At 39.9% G+C, this 18,661-nt stretch overlaps 1 protein-coding gene across 2 annotated transcripts in view; it reads left to right on the plus strand.

The window, feature by feature from the left end:
- Window positions 1-10,289, plus strand: part of SEC63 (SEC63 homolog, protein translocation regulator) — a 73,915-nt gene extending 63,626 nt beyond the window's left edge. For both annotated transcript variants that reach the window (XM_072831869.1, XM_072831870.1), the window contains 2 exons: window positions 7,664-7,768; window positions 9,188-10,289. In XM_072831869.1, coding sequence (XP_072687970.1) covers window positions 7,664-7,768; window positions 9,188-9,331 — 249 coding nt within the window. In that variant the 3' untranslated portion in view covers window positions 9,332-10,289. The remainder of the gene's footprint in view (window positions 1-7,663; window positions 7,769-9,187) is intronic.
- The last annotated feature ends 8,372 nt before the right edge of the window (window positions 10,290-18,661 follow it).

The raw sequence follows: 18,661 nt of genomic DNA on the forward strand, positions 1-18,661 counted from the left end.
GCATGTATCTCCTTGAGTTAGTGTTTTGTTTTTTTTTTTCTTAAGATTTATTTATTTTAGAGAGCAGGGGGAGGGGCACAGGAGTGGGAGAGAGAATCTCAAGCAGACTTCCTGCTGAGCACGGAGCCCAACATGGGGCTTGATCTGATGACCCTACGACCATGATTTGAGCTGAAACCAGGAGTCAGACGCTTAACCAACTGAACCACCCAGGTGCCCCTGAATTAGTGTTTTTGTGTTTTGGGGTAAATACCTAGCACTGCTATTGCTAAATCATAGGGTACTTCTATTTTTAACTTTTTGAAGAACCTTTTTGGGTTTTTCACAGTGGCTGCACCAGTTTGTATTCCTACCAAAGTGCAGGAGGGTTCTGTTTTCTTCACATCCTTGTCAACACCAGTTGTTTCTTATGTTTTTGGCTTTAGCCATTCTGACAGGTGTGAGGTGATATCTCATTTTAGTTTTGACCTCTGTGTCCCTGATAAGTCATGCTGAGCATCTTTTCATGTGTCTGTTGGCCATCCATATGTCTTCTTTGAAGAAATATCTGTTCATGTCTTCCGCCCATTTTTAATTGGATTTTTTTGGGTTTTGGGTGTTGAGAATTATAAGTTCTTCATATACTGGATACTAACACTTTTTTTTTTTAAAGATTTATTTGAGAGAGAGAACGTGCACATGTGTAAGCAGGAGAGGGGCAGAGGAAGAGGGAGAGAAGCAAACTCCCAGCTGAGTGAGGAACCTGTCACAGGGCTCAGTCCCATGACCCTGAGATCATGACCTGAACCAGAATCGAGACTTGGACACTTAACTGATTAACCACCCATGTGCCCCATTGGATGCTAACCCTTTATCAGATATATTATTTGCCAATATCTTCTCCTATTCCATAGGATGCCTTTTAGTTTTATTGATTGTTTCCTTTATTGCACAGGATTTTTATTTTGATGAAGTCCCAGTAGTTTATTTTTGCTTTTGTTTCCCTTACCTCAGGAGACAAGAAAAAAAGTTTCTCTGGGCAATGTCAAAGAAGATACTCCCTGTCTTCTAGGATATTTATGGTTTCAAGTCTCACATTTAGGCCTTTAATCCATTTTGAATTTATTTTTATGTATGATGTAAGAATAAGAAGGTGGTCTAGATTCTTTCTTTTGCATGTTGCTGTCCTTTTTTCTCAGCACTGTTTGTTGAAGAGACTTTTTCCCACTAGATATTCTTTCCTGCTTTGTTGAAGATTAATTGACCATATAATTTTGGGTTTATTTCCAAATTTTCTATTCTGTTCCATTAATCTGTGTGTCTGTTTTTGTGCCAGTACCATACTGTTTTGATCACTTTGTAATATAAAGTTGTTTTGATCAACTTTGTAATATAACTTGAACTCTGGGATTGTAATGCCTCCACCTTTGCTTTCCTTTTTCAATATTATTTTGGCTAGTCGGGGTCTTTTGTGGTTCCATATAAATTTTAGAATTATTTGTTCTGGTTCTGGAAAAATACTGTTGGTATTTTGGTAGGGATTCCATTGAATATAGATTGCTTTGGGTAGTAGAGATATTTTAACAATATATGTTCTTCCAACCCATGAGCCTGGAATGTCTTTCCATTTCTTTGTGACTTCTTCAGTTTCTTTCATTAGTATTGTATAGTTTTCAGAGTAGAGGAGTAAACCTCTTTGGTTAGATTTATTCCTAGGTACCTTACTATTTTTGGTATAGCTGTGAATGGGATTGATTTCTTATTTCTCTTTCTGCTGCTTCATTTTCGGTGTATAGAAACACAACAAATTTCTGTACATTGATTTTGTAGCCTGTGACTTTATCAGTTCTAGCAGTTTTTTGGTGGAGCCTTTCAGGTTTTCTATATCTAGTATCATGTTATCTGCACATACTGAAAGATTTCTTTCTTTCTTACCGACTTGGATACCTTTCTGTTGTCTGGTTGCTGTAGTTAGGACTTACAGTATTCTGTTGAATAAAAGTATTGAGAGTGGACGTCCTTGTCTTGTTCCTGACCTTAAGGGAAGGGCTCTCAGTTTTACACCATTAAGGATGATGCTAGCACTTTGGTTTTGCATACGAGGATGGCCTTTATTACACTGAAGTATGCTCCCTCTACACCTACTTCATTGAGGGCTCTTTTTTTATTTTTAATTTTTTTTTTTTAAGTAGGCTTCACACCCAGCACAGAGGTCAATGTGGGGCTTGAACTCATGACCTTGAACTGAGATCAAAAGTTGGATGCTTAACCAACTGAGCCACCCAAGTGCCTCTTATTGAGGGTTTTTAATCACGAATGAATGTTGTACTTTGTCAGATGCTTTTTCTGTGTCTATTGGAATGATCATAAGGTTCTTATTCTTTCTCTTATTGATGTGCTGTATCACATTGATTTGTATATATTGAACCAATCTTACAACCCAAGAATAAATCCCAGTTGATCATGGTGAATGATTCTTTTAATGTATTGTTGGATTTGTTTTGCTAGTATTTTCTTGAAGATTTTTGCATCTATTCTTATCAGAGATAATGGCCTGTAGTTCTCTCTTTCTTTCTTTCTTTCTTTCTTTCTTTCTTTCTTTCTTTCTTTCTTTCTTTCTTTCTTTCTCTTTCTTTCTTTCTTTCTCTTTCTTTCTTTCTTTCTTTCTTTCTTTCTTTCTTTCTTTCTTTCTTTCTTTCGTAATATATCTGGTTTTGGTATGAGGGTAATGCTGGCCTCATAGAATGAATTTGGAAGTTTTCCTTCCTTTTCTATTTTTTGGAATAGTTGGAGAAGGTATTAACTCTTCTTTAGATGGTGTAGAATTCACCTGTGAAGCCATCTGGTCCCAGAGTTTTGTTTTTTTGGGAGTTTCTTGATTACTGATTAAATTTCTTTGCTGGTTATCAGTCTTTTCAAGTTTTCTATTGCTGTTTTAGTTTTGGTAGGTTATATGTTTCTAGAAATGTATCCATTTCTTCTAGGTTGTCCAATTTTGTTGGCATATAGTTTTCCATAATAATCTCTTAAAATTGTATTTTTGTGGTGGTGGTGATTTTTCCTCTCTAATTTGTGATTTTATTTGGGTCTTTTCTCTTTCTTGATAACTCTGGGTAGAGGTTTATCAGTTTTATTGATTTTTTTTTTCCCTTTCCTTTTTTTTTTTTTAAAGAACCAACTTTTGCCTTCATTGGTCTGTTGTATTGTTTTCTTTAGTTTCTAGATCATTAATTTCTGCTCCAATCTTTATTGTTTCCTTCCTTCTGCCGGTTTTAGGTTTTGTTTGCCACTCTTTTTCTGCCTCCTTTAGGTGCAAAGTTTGATTGTTTATTTGAGAATTTTCTTGCTTCTTGAGGTAGGCCTGTATTGCTATAAACTTCTCTCTCAGAACTGCTTTTGCTGCCTCTCAAAGGTTTTGAGTTATTGTGTTTTCATTTGTTTCTTTTATTTCCTGGTTGATACATTCATTGTTTCGTAGCAGATTATTTAACCTCCATGTGGTTGTGGTCTTTCCAGATTTTTTCTTGTGGGTTATTTCTAGTTTCATAGTGTTATGGTCAAAAAAGATGCAGGGTATGAATTTGTTGAGACTTGTTTTGTGACCTAACATGTAATCTTTTCTGGGGAATGTTCCACATGCACTTGAAAAGAATATGTATTCTGCTGTTTAGGGTGGAATGTTCTGAATATATCTGTTAAATCCATCTGGTCCAGTGTGTCATTTAAAGCCTTGATTTCCTTGTTGATTTTCTGTTTAGATTATCTATCTATTGATATAAGTGGGGTATTGAAGTCCCCTATAGTTATTGTGTAATTTTTTATTAATTCATTGATGTTTTTTTATTAACTGGTTTATATATTTGGTTACTTCCATGGTGGGAGCATAAATATTTACAATTGTTACATCATCTTGTTGGATTGTCCCTTTTACTATTATGTAGTGTCCTTTTTTGTCTCCTGTTATAGTCTTTGTTTTAAACTCTTTTTTGTCCTATATAAATATTGCTACTGTAGCTCTCTTTTGACATCTATTTGCATGATAAATGCTTCTCCATCCCCTCACTTTCAATCCGCAGGTGTCTTTCAATCTGAAATGAGTCTCTTATAGTCAGCATGTAGAGGAGTCTTATTTTTTTATCCATATCCATCTGTGTCTTGATTGGGTCATTTAGTTAATTTACATTCAGAGTAATTATTGATAGATACGTATTTATTGCCATTTTATTACTTGTATTATGGTTGTTTCTGAAAATTTTCTCCGATCCTTGTCTTTTTGTGGTTTGTTGGTTTTCTTTAGTGTATGTTTGGATTTCTCTCTTTATTCTTTGCATATTTAGTATTGATTTTTGATTAGTGTTTACCATTAGGTTTGTATATAAATCTCTGCATATAGCAGCCTATATTAAGTTGATGGTTAAGTTTGAACCCATTCTTTACTCCTCCCCATGTTTTAGATATATATTTTATATCCTTTTAATTTTGTGAGTTTCTTGACTGATTTTTTTTACAGAACTATTTAGTTTTGCTGCTTTTATATATTCTACCTTCATAGTGTCATGTTTGGTCTTTCCTTTCCACTCAGAGAGTCCCCTGTAAATATTTCTTGCAGGGCTGGTTTAGTGGTCGTGAACCCCCTTATTTTTGTCTAGGAAACTCTCTCTCCTTCTATTCTGAATGATAGATAGCTTTGCTGGATAGAGTATTCTTGGCTGCAGGTTTTTCCTTATTAAGCATTTTAAATAACTTTCCAAGCATGATATCATGCTACTCCTGTTGGCTTGGAAAGTTTCTGCTGGAACATTTGCTGATAACCTTATGGGATTTCCTTTGTATGTAATTGTCTTTTTCATGTTGCTTTTAATATTTTTTTCCTTTATCACCTTATATTGCCATTTTAATAATAATCCGTCTTGGTGTGGATCTGCTTTTGTTGATTTTGTTGAGGGTTCTCTATACTTCCTGGATCTGGATTGGATATCTGTTTCCTTTCCTAGATTAGGGAAGTTTTCCCCTATTATTTCTTCAAATAAAGCCTCTGTTCCCTTGTCTCTCTCTTCTTCTGAGATCCTATCATATGAATGTTACTATGCTTGATGCAGTCTCTGAGTTCCTTACTTTTATTCTTGTTTTTTGCATAATTCTTTTTCCTTTGTTCAGCTTGATTTACTTTCCATTACTCTGTCTTACGGATCATTAATTCATTCCTCAGCTTCTTCCAGCCTGCCATTCACTCCATCAGGTGTTTCTTATTTTGTTCATTGAGCTCTTTATCTCTACTATTGTTATTCATTTTCTGCTGTGTTAATGGTCTCGATGTCCTCTACTCTTTACTCAAGCCCAGTGAGTATCCTTATGATTATTGCTTTAGGTTCTCTATCAGGCATGTTACTTATATTTGTTTTGCTTAGATCTCTTGCTGTGGCCTTTGTTCTTTTAATTTGGGAGAGATTTCTCATTTTGTCTAAGTCTCTGTGCCTCTTTGTGTAGGAAAGTCAGCTATGTCTTCTGTTCTTGAGAGTAATGGCTTTATTTAGGGGAGGTCCTGTAGTATTCTGTAGTGTAGTGTCCCCTGTTTCCAAGGGCCTGGTGCTTCAGAGAATGTCTCCAGTGTGTGCTTTGTGGGCTTTGGTTTTGTGTTTTGGCTGCTTTATCCTTCAGGCCATTAGTCTACAGATGGTCCCTTTGCTTGTTGGTAGGCAGTGTTTGGTCCCCTGAATGTGGCGTGTTTTAACTAGGTTCTGTTTTGCTCTGCTTGTAAAACGAGTCTTGTTGCCACCTCCATGGGAACTGAGGCCCTGCCAAACTTAGGGCCCATTGTGCTGGGACTGAGGCAAGTATGACTGGAAGGGGTGGTTCTGCTGGAACATAGGTGTTGGGGGGCTTCATGTGAGCAAGTTAGGTAGTGAGTATTGGTACTTTGCTGCTTCCTGTCTGAGGCGAGGGGTAGGGGAGGGTAATGGCCCCAGCCAGAGGACTCTCCGTGAACACCATCTCTCTCTGATGCCCTCTGAAGTGAGTGCATGCCCTCCCCACTGTGTGCCCCATTATTTTTCAGGTCACTGTTTCCATGCTGTATGTCCATGGTCTGTTTGCCCTGCCTTTTCTCTAAGAGCAGCCCCAATGCCCTCTGAGCTCTCCCAGAGCCAAGCATGCTGACCTTTAAAACTCCAGGCTTTAAGCCCTGCTAGTTGCAAGAACTCATGAAATTTGGGCACTCTTGTTTTCCAAGGCCTTTGCTATGAGATTTCCTTTTCCATGTGCACTCCCCTGTGTATTAGTTTGTCTCTTGCCATTCTCCACAGCTGTGGCTCCCTCCCTACCACAGTGCCCATGATCCATTTCTCCCAAACTGTGTCTCCATACTTCCTACCTTCTTCAGCATGGCTTCTTCTCTGCCCTTAGCTGTGGCGTTTTTTTTTTTCCACCAGTCTTCAGGTCAAGTTCTGGGGTATTTAGGATGATTTGATAGTTACCTAGTTGTATTCATGGGATGATGTGAGCCTAGAGTCCTCCTGCTCCCCTGCCATCCTTTCCCTGGAATTGAAATTTTTAAGAGTTTGTAACTGTATATGAAGTTTATGATTTAATAGGTAATAAATATATTCTTGATCTTTTAAGGTGCTGGGCATGGGTTTTTTTTTTCTTTTTTATTTAAGAGAGAGCAGGAGCAAGAGCAGGAGAGCACAAGCCAGGAGGAGTGGCAGAGGGCGAAGGAGAAGCAGACTCCTCACTGAGCAGGGAGTCCGACTGGCTCGATTATAGGATCCTGGGATCATGACCTGAGCCAAAGGCACATACTTAACCGACTGAGCCACGTAGGCACCCCAGCACTGGGCATGTTTTAAAAAAATTATTTTATTTGAGTATAGTTGACATACAATGTTACATTAGTTTCAGGTATATAACAGTGATTCAGCTTCTCTATATGTTAAATTATGTTCACAATGAGTATAGCTACTGCCTGTCACCATACAATGCTATTATAATATTATTGACTATATTTTCTATGTTGTGCCTCTTGTTTATGACTTATTAATTCCATAACTGGAAGCCTGTATCTCCCATTCCTCTTCACCCATTTTGCTAGTCACCTCACCATTCTCTCTGGCAACCATCAGTTTCTTCTCTGTATTTATAGGTCAAATTCTGTTTTTTATTTATTCATTTATTTCTTTTTTAGGTTCCACATATGAGTAAAATCATTCAATATTTTCCACATTGGGCATTTGTAAAGGAAAAACTCACTTCTGTGTGTTTTTCATTTACACTAGTATCATACTCAAAACACTTTTGAGACTGATGAGGTGTATGGGTTTATCCCCACACCAAGCAATTCTTTGTCACACCAGCAATGTCCTCCAGCTTAATGCTGGCACTCTTTAGCTGGAATTAGCATCACATCCCCCAGGTTAAGGGCTCAGTTCCACAAAACTGCCTCCCCACCAAGTACTTCACATGTCAGTTGCAAGTCTGAAGTTGTCACCTGTATTTCTCACCAACTGGATATGAATTGGGGTTCCCATGACCCCCTCCTTGGGTCTGATAATTTGCTAATAAAATGGCTCATAGAACTCAGGGAAACATATTAACTAGTTTATTATTAAAGAATATAATAAAAGATATAGATGATGTTTTTTCCATTTCTCAAAAATACAGATTTTTAAGTGCTATTTTTTTCTTCTAGGTAGAACTGAAGTTTCCTGCACCAGGCAAGCCTGGGAATTATCAATATACAGTGTTTCTGAGATCAGACTCCTATATGGGTTTGGATCAAATTAAACCCTTGAAGGTAAGAATAGTGACTTCAATAAATATGGTTGCCTATTTGAATAAGTGTTTAACATACTATGAAAGCATTTCTAGTTCTGACATGTAGAGTAAGAGAGGGAAAAAGATGTCTTCTCATACTTTGTATGTGATATACTTGATGGTCTGCTCTTTCAATAATAAACTTAATTTGTTGAGTTAAAGTAGTATAATGCTTTAGAACCTAGAATATAAATTACTAAAATGATTTAGATTGTTAAGTATAAATTACTTAAGTGTAGTCTTAATGTGTTACATACTGTTAACTTTCTAAGACCTCATCAGCTGAGTTCTGTATTTTGGGGTTTTTTTTAATAGAAAAGCAGATGTATTTTCCCACAGATTCTGTTGGAATGTTGATTTCTGAAATTAATTTGTTTTTATCAAGGTATACACTTTGTATAAGTATCACTTAAAGCACATTCCTGTCAGTGTTTACCAGCTTCATTTGTGGTTTTTATAAAAGGCATTGTTGTGTAAATGTTGTGCTGAAGTATTGTTCCACTGTGTGCTAGAGTCCCAAAGTATTTTTTTTTTAAGATTTTATTTATTAATTCATAGAGACAGAGAGAGGCAGAGACACAGGCAGAGGGAGAAGCAGGCACCATACAGAGAGCCTGATGTGGGACTCAATCCAGGGTCTCCAGGATCACACCCTGGGCTGCAGGTGGCGCTAAACCGCTGTGCCACCGGGGCTACCCTGGAGTCCCAAAGTAAAGGGAACTGGTAAAGGCATACCTGTTTTTTCCCATGAGAGTGCTATATTTTTTTCTTATTGTCTATAGAATATTACGTGATGAGTATGGAGCCTGCAAAATACCGTTTTGAAAGTCATAGTTGGGTTTTTCTTCCCTCAGCAGACTTGTTAAGACATAATTCTTAATTCTTATTAAGACTTATGAAGACGGGGATCCCTGGGTGGCTCAGTGGTTTAGCGCCTGCCTCCGGCCCACGGTGTAATCCTGGAGTCCCAGGATCGAGTCATGGGATTGGTCCCGCATCGGGCTCCCTACATGAAGCCTGCTTCTCCCTCTGCCTGTGTCTCTGCCTCTCTCTGTCTCTCATGAATAAATAAATAAAATCTTTAAAAAAAAAAAAAAAAGACTTATGAAGACATAATTCTGTGTTCTTGCTGAAGAATCACAGTGATTAATCTTTCATTGTATAGGATAAATAGTATAGCCTCTATAGAATTAAAATGTCAAACTGTATTAGAAATTTAACCATATTTGTCTGTTAACAGATTATAAATATCTATTATAATAAATTTGTTAAATTTAGAGTTAACCATAAAATCTATTTCTTATAATTGCTCTGGTCAAAGAAAACCTTTTCTTTATATCAGATATTTCTTCCATTTTTCCTCCCAAAATTTCTGATGTCTGCGTTCAATTCTTTATAGTTGGAAGTTCATGAGGCTAAGCCTGTACCAGAAAATCACCCACAGTGGGATACAGCAATAGAGGGGGATGAAGACCAGGAGGACAGCGAAGGCTTTGAAGATAGCTTTGAGGAGGAGGAAGAAGAGGAGGAAGATGATGACTAAGCAGTACTATGAACGGACCACAGTATTTGCAAATGTTTGCTGTTTTGGAAGTGTATAATAAACCGGAAACAGTGCAGAACTGATGTTGAGGGAGGTGTTAGTGCTTTACTAGAAATGGGTGCATAATATAACTAGGCAGTGGTGATGCCTTGGTACAGTCTGAAAAACACTTAAGGCTTGTTAAAGCCTTTCAAGTATGGGATGGTGCATTTATTTCATGGGCAAATGATAATAAACCCTTTGTTATAACTGTCCAGAAGTGTGGGCTATGTATTATCTGATCAGTTTATGGTCCCAGTAAAAGTAAAGGTACATAAAAACCAATCTATAAGTGAGCAATTTTTCTTTGTTTAGCTTTAGTTTTCAGCAAACATTGAAGTATGATAAACACCACACGTTTTAAGTAACATCTGATCAAGTTTTAATCTTTTGATAAGCTCTGCCATTCATTTATTGACATTTTGCAGTGATACAAGACTATTTATATCAGTTCCATTCATAGCTTTGAAATTTTTTTTTTTTTTTTTAGCTTTGAAATTTTTATTTTTACCTGTCTTGATCATAAGTTGACATTCTATCACATTCCACATAATATAGAGGGCTACATTTGAGGATGTTCCTTTTCTTAATTGCCCAGAGTCATCAGACGGATTATAAAAATGGCTTTTAATGGCTTAAAACATTTTTAAGCCTCTATTTAGCAGATCAGTGCAGGATCTAATTCTTTTTATAAGCTATAGGTCTAAAAATGATTGTGGGACCATGTGTTCTCTGATGTTGGTGACTCATGTTATTAAACCTTTTTTAAAAGGTTCACTATAAAAGCTGAAGTACATTCTTAGCTTTTAAAATCTACCTGACTCAGAAGCCTTTTAAGGAAAAAAATACATAACATGCAAAGGAGGCATTCTTTTGTATTCATTTTGGACTCCTGTCAATAAAATAGAAGTTTGACTCATTTTACGTTTGTAATGGTGTGTGTCTTTTTACTTCCAGAGAAAGGATATAATAGGATAATTCACTCTTATTTTTCAACTAAAAAATTAATAATGTACATTACTGCTGAAGTGACTGCTGTTTCTGTATGGTATAGAAAAACCCATGCGTGGGAGGAATTTCCCCCTCACACATTGCAACCCAGAAAGATAGTGCTTATAAAGAGTAGGAATGTATACATGATGAATCATTGAGGTAAGATGAATATTTTTATTACTATATACTGAGGAAGCATATGTCTATAATATAATAGGACTGATTGTAATAATCCTCTCCTATCAAAATCTCCATAGGCCAAAGGACTGTTGGAATACTAATTTGTGACCTTATTGATTTAAAAGGTTGCCACTTTCCATGCAGAATTATCACTGGTATTTTGTTACTGTGGTAGTTGGAAATAAAATTTGAAAATTACCAAAAACACGAATGGTTTTTCTGGTTCTAAATTTAGGATCTAATTTCAACAGTATACTCAAAGCAATTTCATTGGAAATTCCATCACCTGTTTTTCTTTTTAAAGATGTTAATGAGACCTTTCCTTGGCAGGCAGTAGTGCCACTGAGGATTTGTTTTCATTTTACAAGTAGACGGTGGGTGGGTTCAATTTTGAGTCAGGTTTTTCTGGAAGCTCCAGTGTCCGGTGAGACAGCTGCTGGTCACCGAAGTGCGATAAAAGGGAGTGAGCCCAGCCTGTAGCAACAAGCAAAAGGAGGGATTTGAGAAAACATGTGAGCAAACCAAACAAGGTTTAATGTGCACATGTCCTGGTTTTCTTAAAAGATAATTTTCAAGAAAAGTATTTCTATTCTAGTAGCTATTTTGTCTGAGACTTGATTCATCCAAACAACTGGCTTTCTGTGTTTTAAACCTCCAGAGAGGATGATTTTGCAACTCAGTAACTCACCACAGTGCTTAAAAAACATCATTTTGACCTTAGAAAATCCCACCAGTCTGTTTTCCTTTGTCCTTTGTGTGATACATATGTACTTCCCAACCACGTTAAGTACATTATCCTTTAATAAGTACTTTAGGTAAAAAAAAACTCCTTCCATATTGCGATAGTGAAAGAACTAAGCTTTCATATGGTTCCCATCTCCAGCAAATCTCTGAACTCCATATCCCTTCTCTTGATCAAGATTTGATAACTAACCCTGGTTTGCATTTAATGTAATGGAAACAGTGTAATTTCAGTTCTGTTTTCATCAAGAAACTTGACATTTTGTCAGCAGAATAAATGAACGTATAGATGAAAACATTCAGCATGTGTACACAAAATGAGACTGGTTATTTATGAAATTAAGTTACTTAAATTGTGTAATATTTTAATCTCTTTAAATTGATGAGGTACCTATTAAAAGAAGTCATGAGGAGACCACAACTGAAAGTCTCGCAGTTGTAAATTTTAGTGTTATAAAACTTGATGGAGGCCCCACAGTGTTTTGTCATGTGTGTATCTTGATTTCAAAAGTCAGATTTTCATGTCCTTTCTAAAAATGTTTAAGCTTTCATGAATATTTTTTTTTAATTAAGGAGCACTTTGAAAAAGATTCTCTGTATAGAACAGTACTCTTATTTCTCCTCGCTTGCACTAAGGTAAGGGGTGGAGAAGGACAAGACTGTCCGGCTGTACGACTCCACTGCACTCCACTCCATGGTGGGAAGCTCAGACCTTGGGTGCAAGCAGTAGGAATTGGGGGATGCCAAAGGAATGATGGGAAAGGGAGTGGGAGGATGTTGAAGAAAGTAATGAAGCTCTCTGAGTGTGTCATTGACCATGACGTTCATCTAGTTACTTGCTTCAACAAATCAAAACCAGATGCTGGAGTGTTTTTTAGCAACAATTATTTCAAATGTAATTCAGTACTCTACATACTTTTTGAGCAGTTGTTCATCATTCATCATATATTCACTGAGTTTCTGTGTGCCTGGGCTTATGATTGGATACTGGGGCTATAGAAATAAAAGAATTCCTGTTCTTAAGGACTCACCGGTATTAGGACAGGCGGATGTGCAGCAATCCATTCTAATCCATTTGTGTTAGCTAATGGCCATTGTTTGCAATGGTTTTTTTTTTTTTTTAAGTTTTCTACTGTAGGCAGAGGAATTATTTTTTTTCAGATGCTAGCTATTGGCTCTTTATTTTTTTCATAGGCAAATCCTCATCCTTTCGTTTAAGTATTTCTATAAAGCACTTTTTCCTCTCCAGATTCTTAACTCTGTGAAATTCCCTACTTAGTTTGCCTTAAAATGAAACCGCTATTAGTGAGCCATAAAGTAACATTTCACACTAGCTGTGATTAGGCCAAATATGTCATAAGTTAGCATCTTAACATCTTCACACAGTAAAACTAGATACTAGGGCTATTTTGCAAAACTTTAAAAAGCTGTGATATCATACATTTTTCTGTAACCTGAGCTAAAAATCCAAATACAGCAATCATTGGCATGCTTTAGGACTGTGGTTTCAGGTAGGGGTGTGTTAAATCCCTGGGGTATCCAGATAATCAGTCCGTTGGGAAAATGTTAAAATGGTTATTTGTATTTACTCTCATCCTTTTAAATTTCTATTTTTGTGTGTTTTATAATGTACATAATATATTGTACAATTGTACACTTCTATAATTCATAAATAAATACATTTATTGGTGCATTATAACTTTTTCTGATTTCAGTGCATGATCGAAACATTTGGATATGTTGCTTTTAGGTATAGATAGGGTGACCTTTAAAATGAAGGTTTGGACCTTTGGCACTCACCATTTGAATTCACAGTGTGATGTTACTCTGTTGGAAGAGCCCTACTGTAGGCCCCAGGAGCAGTGATACTTATTAAGATGGAACTGAGTCTGTTTCATGATGGGGTTAATAGATGAGGGACGAGTTCTGAGCGGATCTCGTCCACGAAGTGGAAGTGGGGTAGGTAGAGGCAGAGGCGCTGGGGACTACCTGCTGGGATGTCCAGCAAAGGCTATGCTGTTAGTGGTCCCTGTGATCTGGCTGCCACAAATTAAAGGTGAGTGTGGGGAGGATTGTCTACTCTTTTCGGCACTAGGTTGTTCAGCATTAACCTGTCAGGCTGCATATGCAAAGGAAGCTGTGTTGTTTTATCTTTCTGAACATCTGAGGTTTATGCTTTAAAAATCTGGAAAACGAAAAAAATAATAATCTGGAAAACGGTAACAATAAATAACAGAGATGTGAGCAGTTTTCATAAAGATCAACTTCAAAACTATTTCCCTGCAGTTTCCAGCCTGGTTCCGGTAGAGGGCGATAGGGCTATAATTTTCATTAGTAACGAATGATTTAGCCTGTGGGATGAAACAAAAAGACACGCTTTGTAATTTATTTCTATTTCCACCCTCTAGAATTACTTTCTTCCCCTTTACTCCTTTTTTTTTTTTTAGCCCTATCTAACCTTTGTCTTTCTTACACGTATCCTTTAATACATTATATTTACTTCTCAGTTTTCTGGCTGGAAATACTAGATCCCTTTGCAACAAACTCCAGAAGACAGTCCATATTTATTCGTTGTGCTGGAATTGTATTAGATCGTTTGCTTGAGGTAGGAAGTTAGGACAAAAAAAATCATTTTATTCTGTAAAATTTAAATTTGCGGAGTGATTGGTATCAAGAACTAGGGAGGGTCCGAGACTGAGGCTGTGTGCAGGCTGACAAGTTAACCTGCCACCGTGTCATGGGTGTTAGCCAAAGACAGGGGAGTCCCGGGTCAGAGGCACCACAGACTGCGTGAGCTTCATGTTCCCCATCTGCTCTTCTTGTCTCCCAAGCTCTGTGGGAGCTACGCAGAACAGCCCAGATGCTGTACATGGAATAGGCTTGCATCACAGCTGAGGAATTTCTAGCTCTGGATCTAGTCTTTAAAGGGTATACAAGTAAAGCTGTCCAAGAGGGAGATACTCTGTCTTCGAAGCGAGTTTCCTCCATCAACATTAAAAGCCTGGAACAAAAGGTCTGTGCCTCGGCTCACAAGGTATGCAGAAACATGAGCTCTCCGTGGAAAATTGTCTCTCCAAAGTTGGAATTCAAAATACATAGTACCTGTATTTAGAGAAAGTCTTTGGACCTCTGGTTAAAACTGAGGAACCTCTGAGATACCCTGAACAATCGTGCTGCCACCTATGATCATCCTTGGAGGGAAGATTAATTTTTGGTTTTGACTACGAAAAGTTGCCCAGGAGATTATGCAGATGAATGGGGAGGGTAATCAAATTTGCTGGTAGACATTTTGATCAAGAATTAGGCATGTGACTAAAATTCAATGAGAGACTTTAAAAATTGTGATCAAATTGCGTTCGAGACGTCCAATAATCATACTGGGATAACTATAGCCTCCTTCATTTCTATGTATTAGTCTGCATCTATATCTTTGCAAAATCAGTCTACTTACTTTATCATCACATCCAAAGTTTCTCCAGCTTTTAAAATAATATTCCAGTATAATTAATAGTGTTGTCTTAATTTCTCTCCAGCTTTTTAATTTCTTGATTCTCTGCCACATTCTTAGGACTTTCAGTCACTGGCTGTGCTGTACATCGCTTTCCAAATTTCTCCTCCTACTGTGACAACATACACATAGAAGGGGGAGCCCCAGGAGGGGTGTCCCAGCTGAAGGGAGGCGAGGCACCCCCCTTCCAAGTGTCTTGGGGGTTGCCCAAGTGTCGGAATGCCCCACAAGCCCCTCCTGGTTCAGAACTCTGCAGTTACTCCTTTTCCCACCGTCTCAAGGAGCCCTTGCCCCACTCACCCTACCCTCTACACACAAAACACTGTTGTAGGCCTATTATCATGGAAATTATAAGGATTAATGTGATTTTCAGCAAAATGCTTTTGAGAATTGGAGATGAAACTGTAGTGTTATGATTCACAGCATTATTTCTTTATACACTGAAAGCCCCCACATCTTTCAAGTCTGCTGACTTAATGACAGGGTATCTCACTAAATGTCAGGAGTGACATGTCAGGAGCAGCACATTTCAGATAGGAGCTTGGGTTTGGTAATATTAAAAATTGAGTTTTGAGTAGCATTTTGAATGTGTGTTAAAAAGGAAATTTTTGGAGAAAAAAAATCTTAAAAAAAAAAAAAAAGCCTGCCTTCATTCCACTCCGTATGATTTGTAAAGTTTATTTTGCATTTGATCCTAGGGTGCTCATAACCTGATTGAACAGAGTACCTGCCTGCCAACGCCCCACATAAGCGAGCTAGAATAAAGGACTGGAAATGAAATCCCCGGGCTGTAGTCTGGGATATCAGGCTTAATCTGGTAAGTGTGGAAAGTGCTGGAAACTTATGAGATGCCCTCTCTGGAGTCTGAAGTAAATGGCACTCGCAGTTTCATGCACAGAGGGTTGGTGTGAGAGGGAGACAGAGAAAGGAAGACCCAGGGGCCGGGGCCTGCGTGGCTCAGTCGGTTAAGCATCTGCCTTCTGCTGGGGTCATGCTCCTGGGATCCTGGGGTCCTGGGATCGAGCCCCATGTGGGGCTCTCTGCCCCAAGGGAGGGGGTCTGCTGCTCCTTCTTCCTCTGCCTGCCTCTCTGCCTGCTTGTGCTCTCTCTCTTTCTCTCAAATAAATGGCTGGAATCTTAAAAAAAAAAAAAAAAAAAGGGAGGGAGGGAAAGAAGAGAAGTTAACTTGTCACCTGTCACAGGGGTGACAGACGAGAGCAGGCATGCAGGCCCCCTTCCGCACAGGGTGCCGCACGTCCCCCAGCCCCACGTCCACCTGCACCGCAGGTCTCCTAGGGCGGAGCTACCAGCAGAAGCTCCACCACCCAGTTCCTCGCAGGCCCCGGCTCCAGGGCCCTGGAGCTGCAGGAGGGCCAGGGGACAGGGCCAGCAGTACACGTCACCGGCCCTGTGCTTGGGACAAAGAACAGAAAAATCGGGAAAAGATCCCCTCCAGACACTCTAGGGGGGAAAAGAGTGACCAGTAAACAGATAAGCGATGTAAATAGTACGTGTGAGCGCGGTCAGTGTAGTGGACAAAAGGAGTAAAGTACAGAAGGTAGAGGGAGGGCAGGTTCAGGTTTCATGGTCAAGACGAGCTTCATCTCAAAGCCGACGCCCGGCCTTGAAGGGGTGGCAAGTTCTCCTTGCAGGTACTCGGGGGCAGTGGCCCCGGCCTGGCAGTGCGCGCAGAGCACCCGCGAGGCCCGCGGCCCCATCCGAGTCCACCAGGGGAGACGCAGCGAGTCACAGCAGGCTGGGCCTTGCAGGTCCCGGTAAGCACGTCGGCCTCTACTCCGGGTGAAGTGGGAGCCATCGCAGGTCTGGAGCAGGGGGTGATGAGATCTGCCTGTGTCTCCAAAGGATCCCTCTGGCTGTTGTTTAAAACCAAAACGAAAACCAGACTACAGAGAGAGGGGTTGGAAAGGGAAGACCCAGTGCGAAGGTGATTGCAGAAATCTCCCTGGAATTTTTACCTTGTTCCAAGGCGATTGGTGCTGTGCCTTTGTCCCTACGGAGGGTCTGACGGGGGGACAGCTGTGGAGGTAGGGTGCAGCGTTTGGATTTGGGCTGTACGCATTTGAAGGTAAACCCAGCAAGATTTCCTAATGAACTGGACGTGCTGTTATGAGAGAAAGAGAGGGGGAAGGAAGCTGCTAAGAATGTGCCTGAGCAAGTGGAAGGATGGAGGTGCCGTCAGCTGAGAAAGTAAAGGGAAGATGTGGAACAGATCTGGGGGGGAAAGATGAGTCATCCTGCTTGGATATGTTAGTTTCAAATTCTTCAAATGGAGAGAAGTTAGGGGAGGCAGCTGGGTATAGGGGTCTGGAGTTTGTGAACAAAGTCTAGTTAGGAATATAAATTTGGGGTTTAAATGGCATTAGCATGCTGAATGAGATCCCCAAAGAAGTAAAAGCAGAGGTCTGGGCCCTGAGGGGGGTTGACATTACCAGGCTGGAGAGGGAGAGGCAATGGCAGGACAAGGGAGGCGGTGAAGGAGCATGAGGTGTGGCAGCAGGAAAACCAACAGTGTGGTGACCTGGAAGACACTGTGCCAGGAGAAGGACCATGGATGTCACCTGCTGCTGAGAGGGCAAGTAAGGTGAACACTGGCGTTGGCTGGGCAGGGTGTTGCTGATCCCCTTAGAGCAATCCTGGTGGAACAATCGGAGACAAAGCCCTGTTCTAGGTGGGCTTGAGAGAGAATGGGAATTAGGACAGTGTGGTATTAGGACAAAAGCAGAAGGCCAGCGATACAGAATGGAAATCCAGAGACAGACCCGCACATGTGGACAGACTCACACACCTGGTGTGCGTGACAAGTTGGTGTTGCAGGACAGCGAAGAAAGGAAGGACATTTTCAAAATACGGCGCTGGGATCATAGGATACCCATGGGGTGGGGCGGGGGAGGGAATACCCGAAGCGTGGCCCCTGTCCCATCCCTTATGCAGCAATTAATTCCAGGTGGCTTGGAAGTCTAAATTTGCAAAGCAAAACAATAAAAGCTTTTAGAATATGGGAGATATTTATGACCTTAGGGTAGGATACAAAGAGCATGTCGAAAAAGGGAAAAAAATGGAGAAATTAAATTACATCCAAATGAAGGACTTTTGTTCTTCAAAGACACAATAAGGAAAGAAAAACGGAAGCCCTTGAGTGGGACAAGATATTCACCACACACATAACTGACAAAGCACTCAAATCCATACTAAACAAAAGACTCCTACAAACTGGTAAGGAAAAAAGAGAGACAATGGGAAAATTGGCAATAGGCTTAAAAAGACACTTTGTGTCACCGATTGTGACACTTTGTGAGGATCGAGTCTTTAAGAAACAGACACTGAGAAGGGGTTTGTGGTGCCAGATATTTATTAAGAACCAAGATGTTGGGGATCCCTGGGTGGCGCAGCAGTTTGGCGCCTGCCTTTGGCCCAGGGCGCGATCCTGGAGACCCGGGAACGAATCCCATGTCGGGCTCCTGGTGCATGGAGCCTGCTTCTCCCTCTGCCTATGTGTCTCTGCCTCTCTCTCTCTCTCTCTCTCTCTCTCTCTGTGACTATCATAAGTTAAAAAAATTAAAAAAAAAAGAGAACCAAGATGTTTATTGCGAACCAAAGAGGGAGGGAGCAGGATGGGGCAGAGAAAGGAGCTGAGCCATGATGGAGGCCTAGCAAAGCCTGGGCCATGCTAGGGGGTGCTCCAGAGGGAATATTGCTCCTTAGTACATCCCATGTCAGGCTGAAAAGCTGTGTCTTCAGAGTCCTGCCTTGCTCAGTGAAGAGCATGGGCTCCTCAGGGGGGGCATGACCTTGACAAGGGGCGGACGTCTCCGTATCAAGGCCAACCCTGAAGAAAATGTTGGCTGGAG

Source organism: Canis lupus, chromosome 7, assembly GCF_048164855.1.
Source record: "Canis lupus baileyi chromosome 7, mCanLup2.hap1, whole genome shotgun sequence".
NCBI classification, from domain to species: domain Eukaryota; kingdom Metazoa; phylum Chordata; class Mammalia; order Carnivora; family Canidae; genus Canis; species Canis lupus.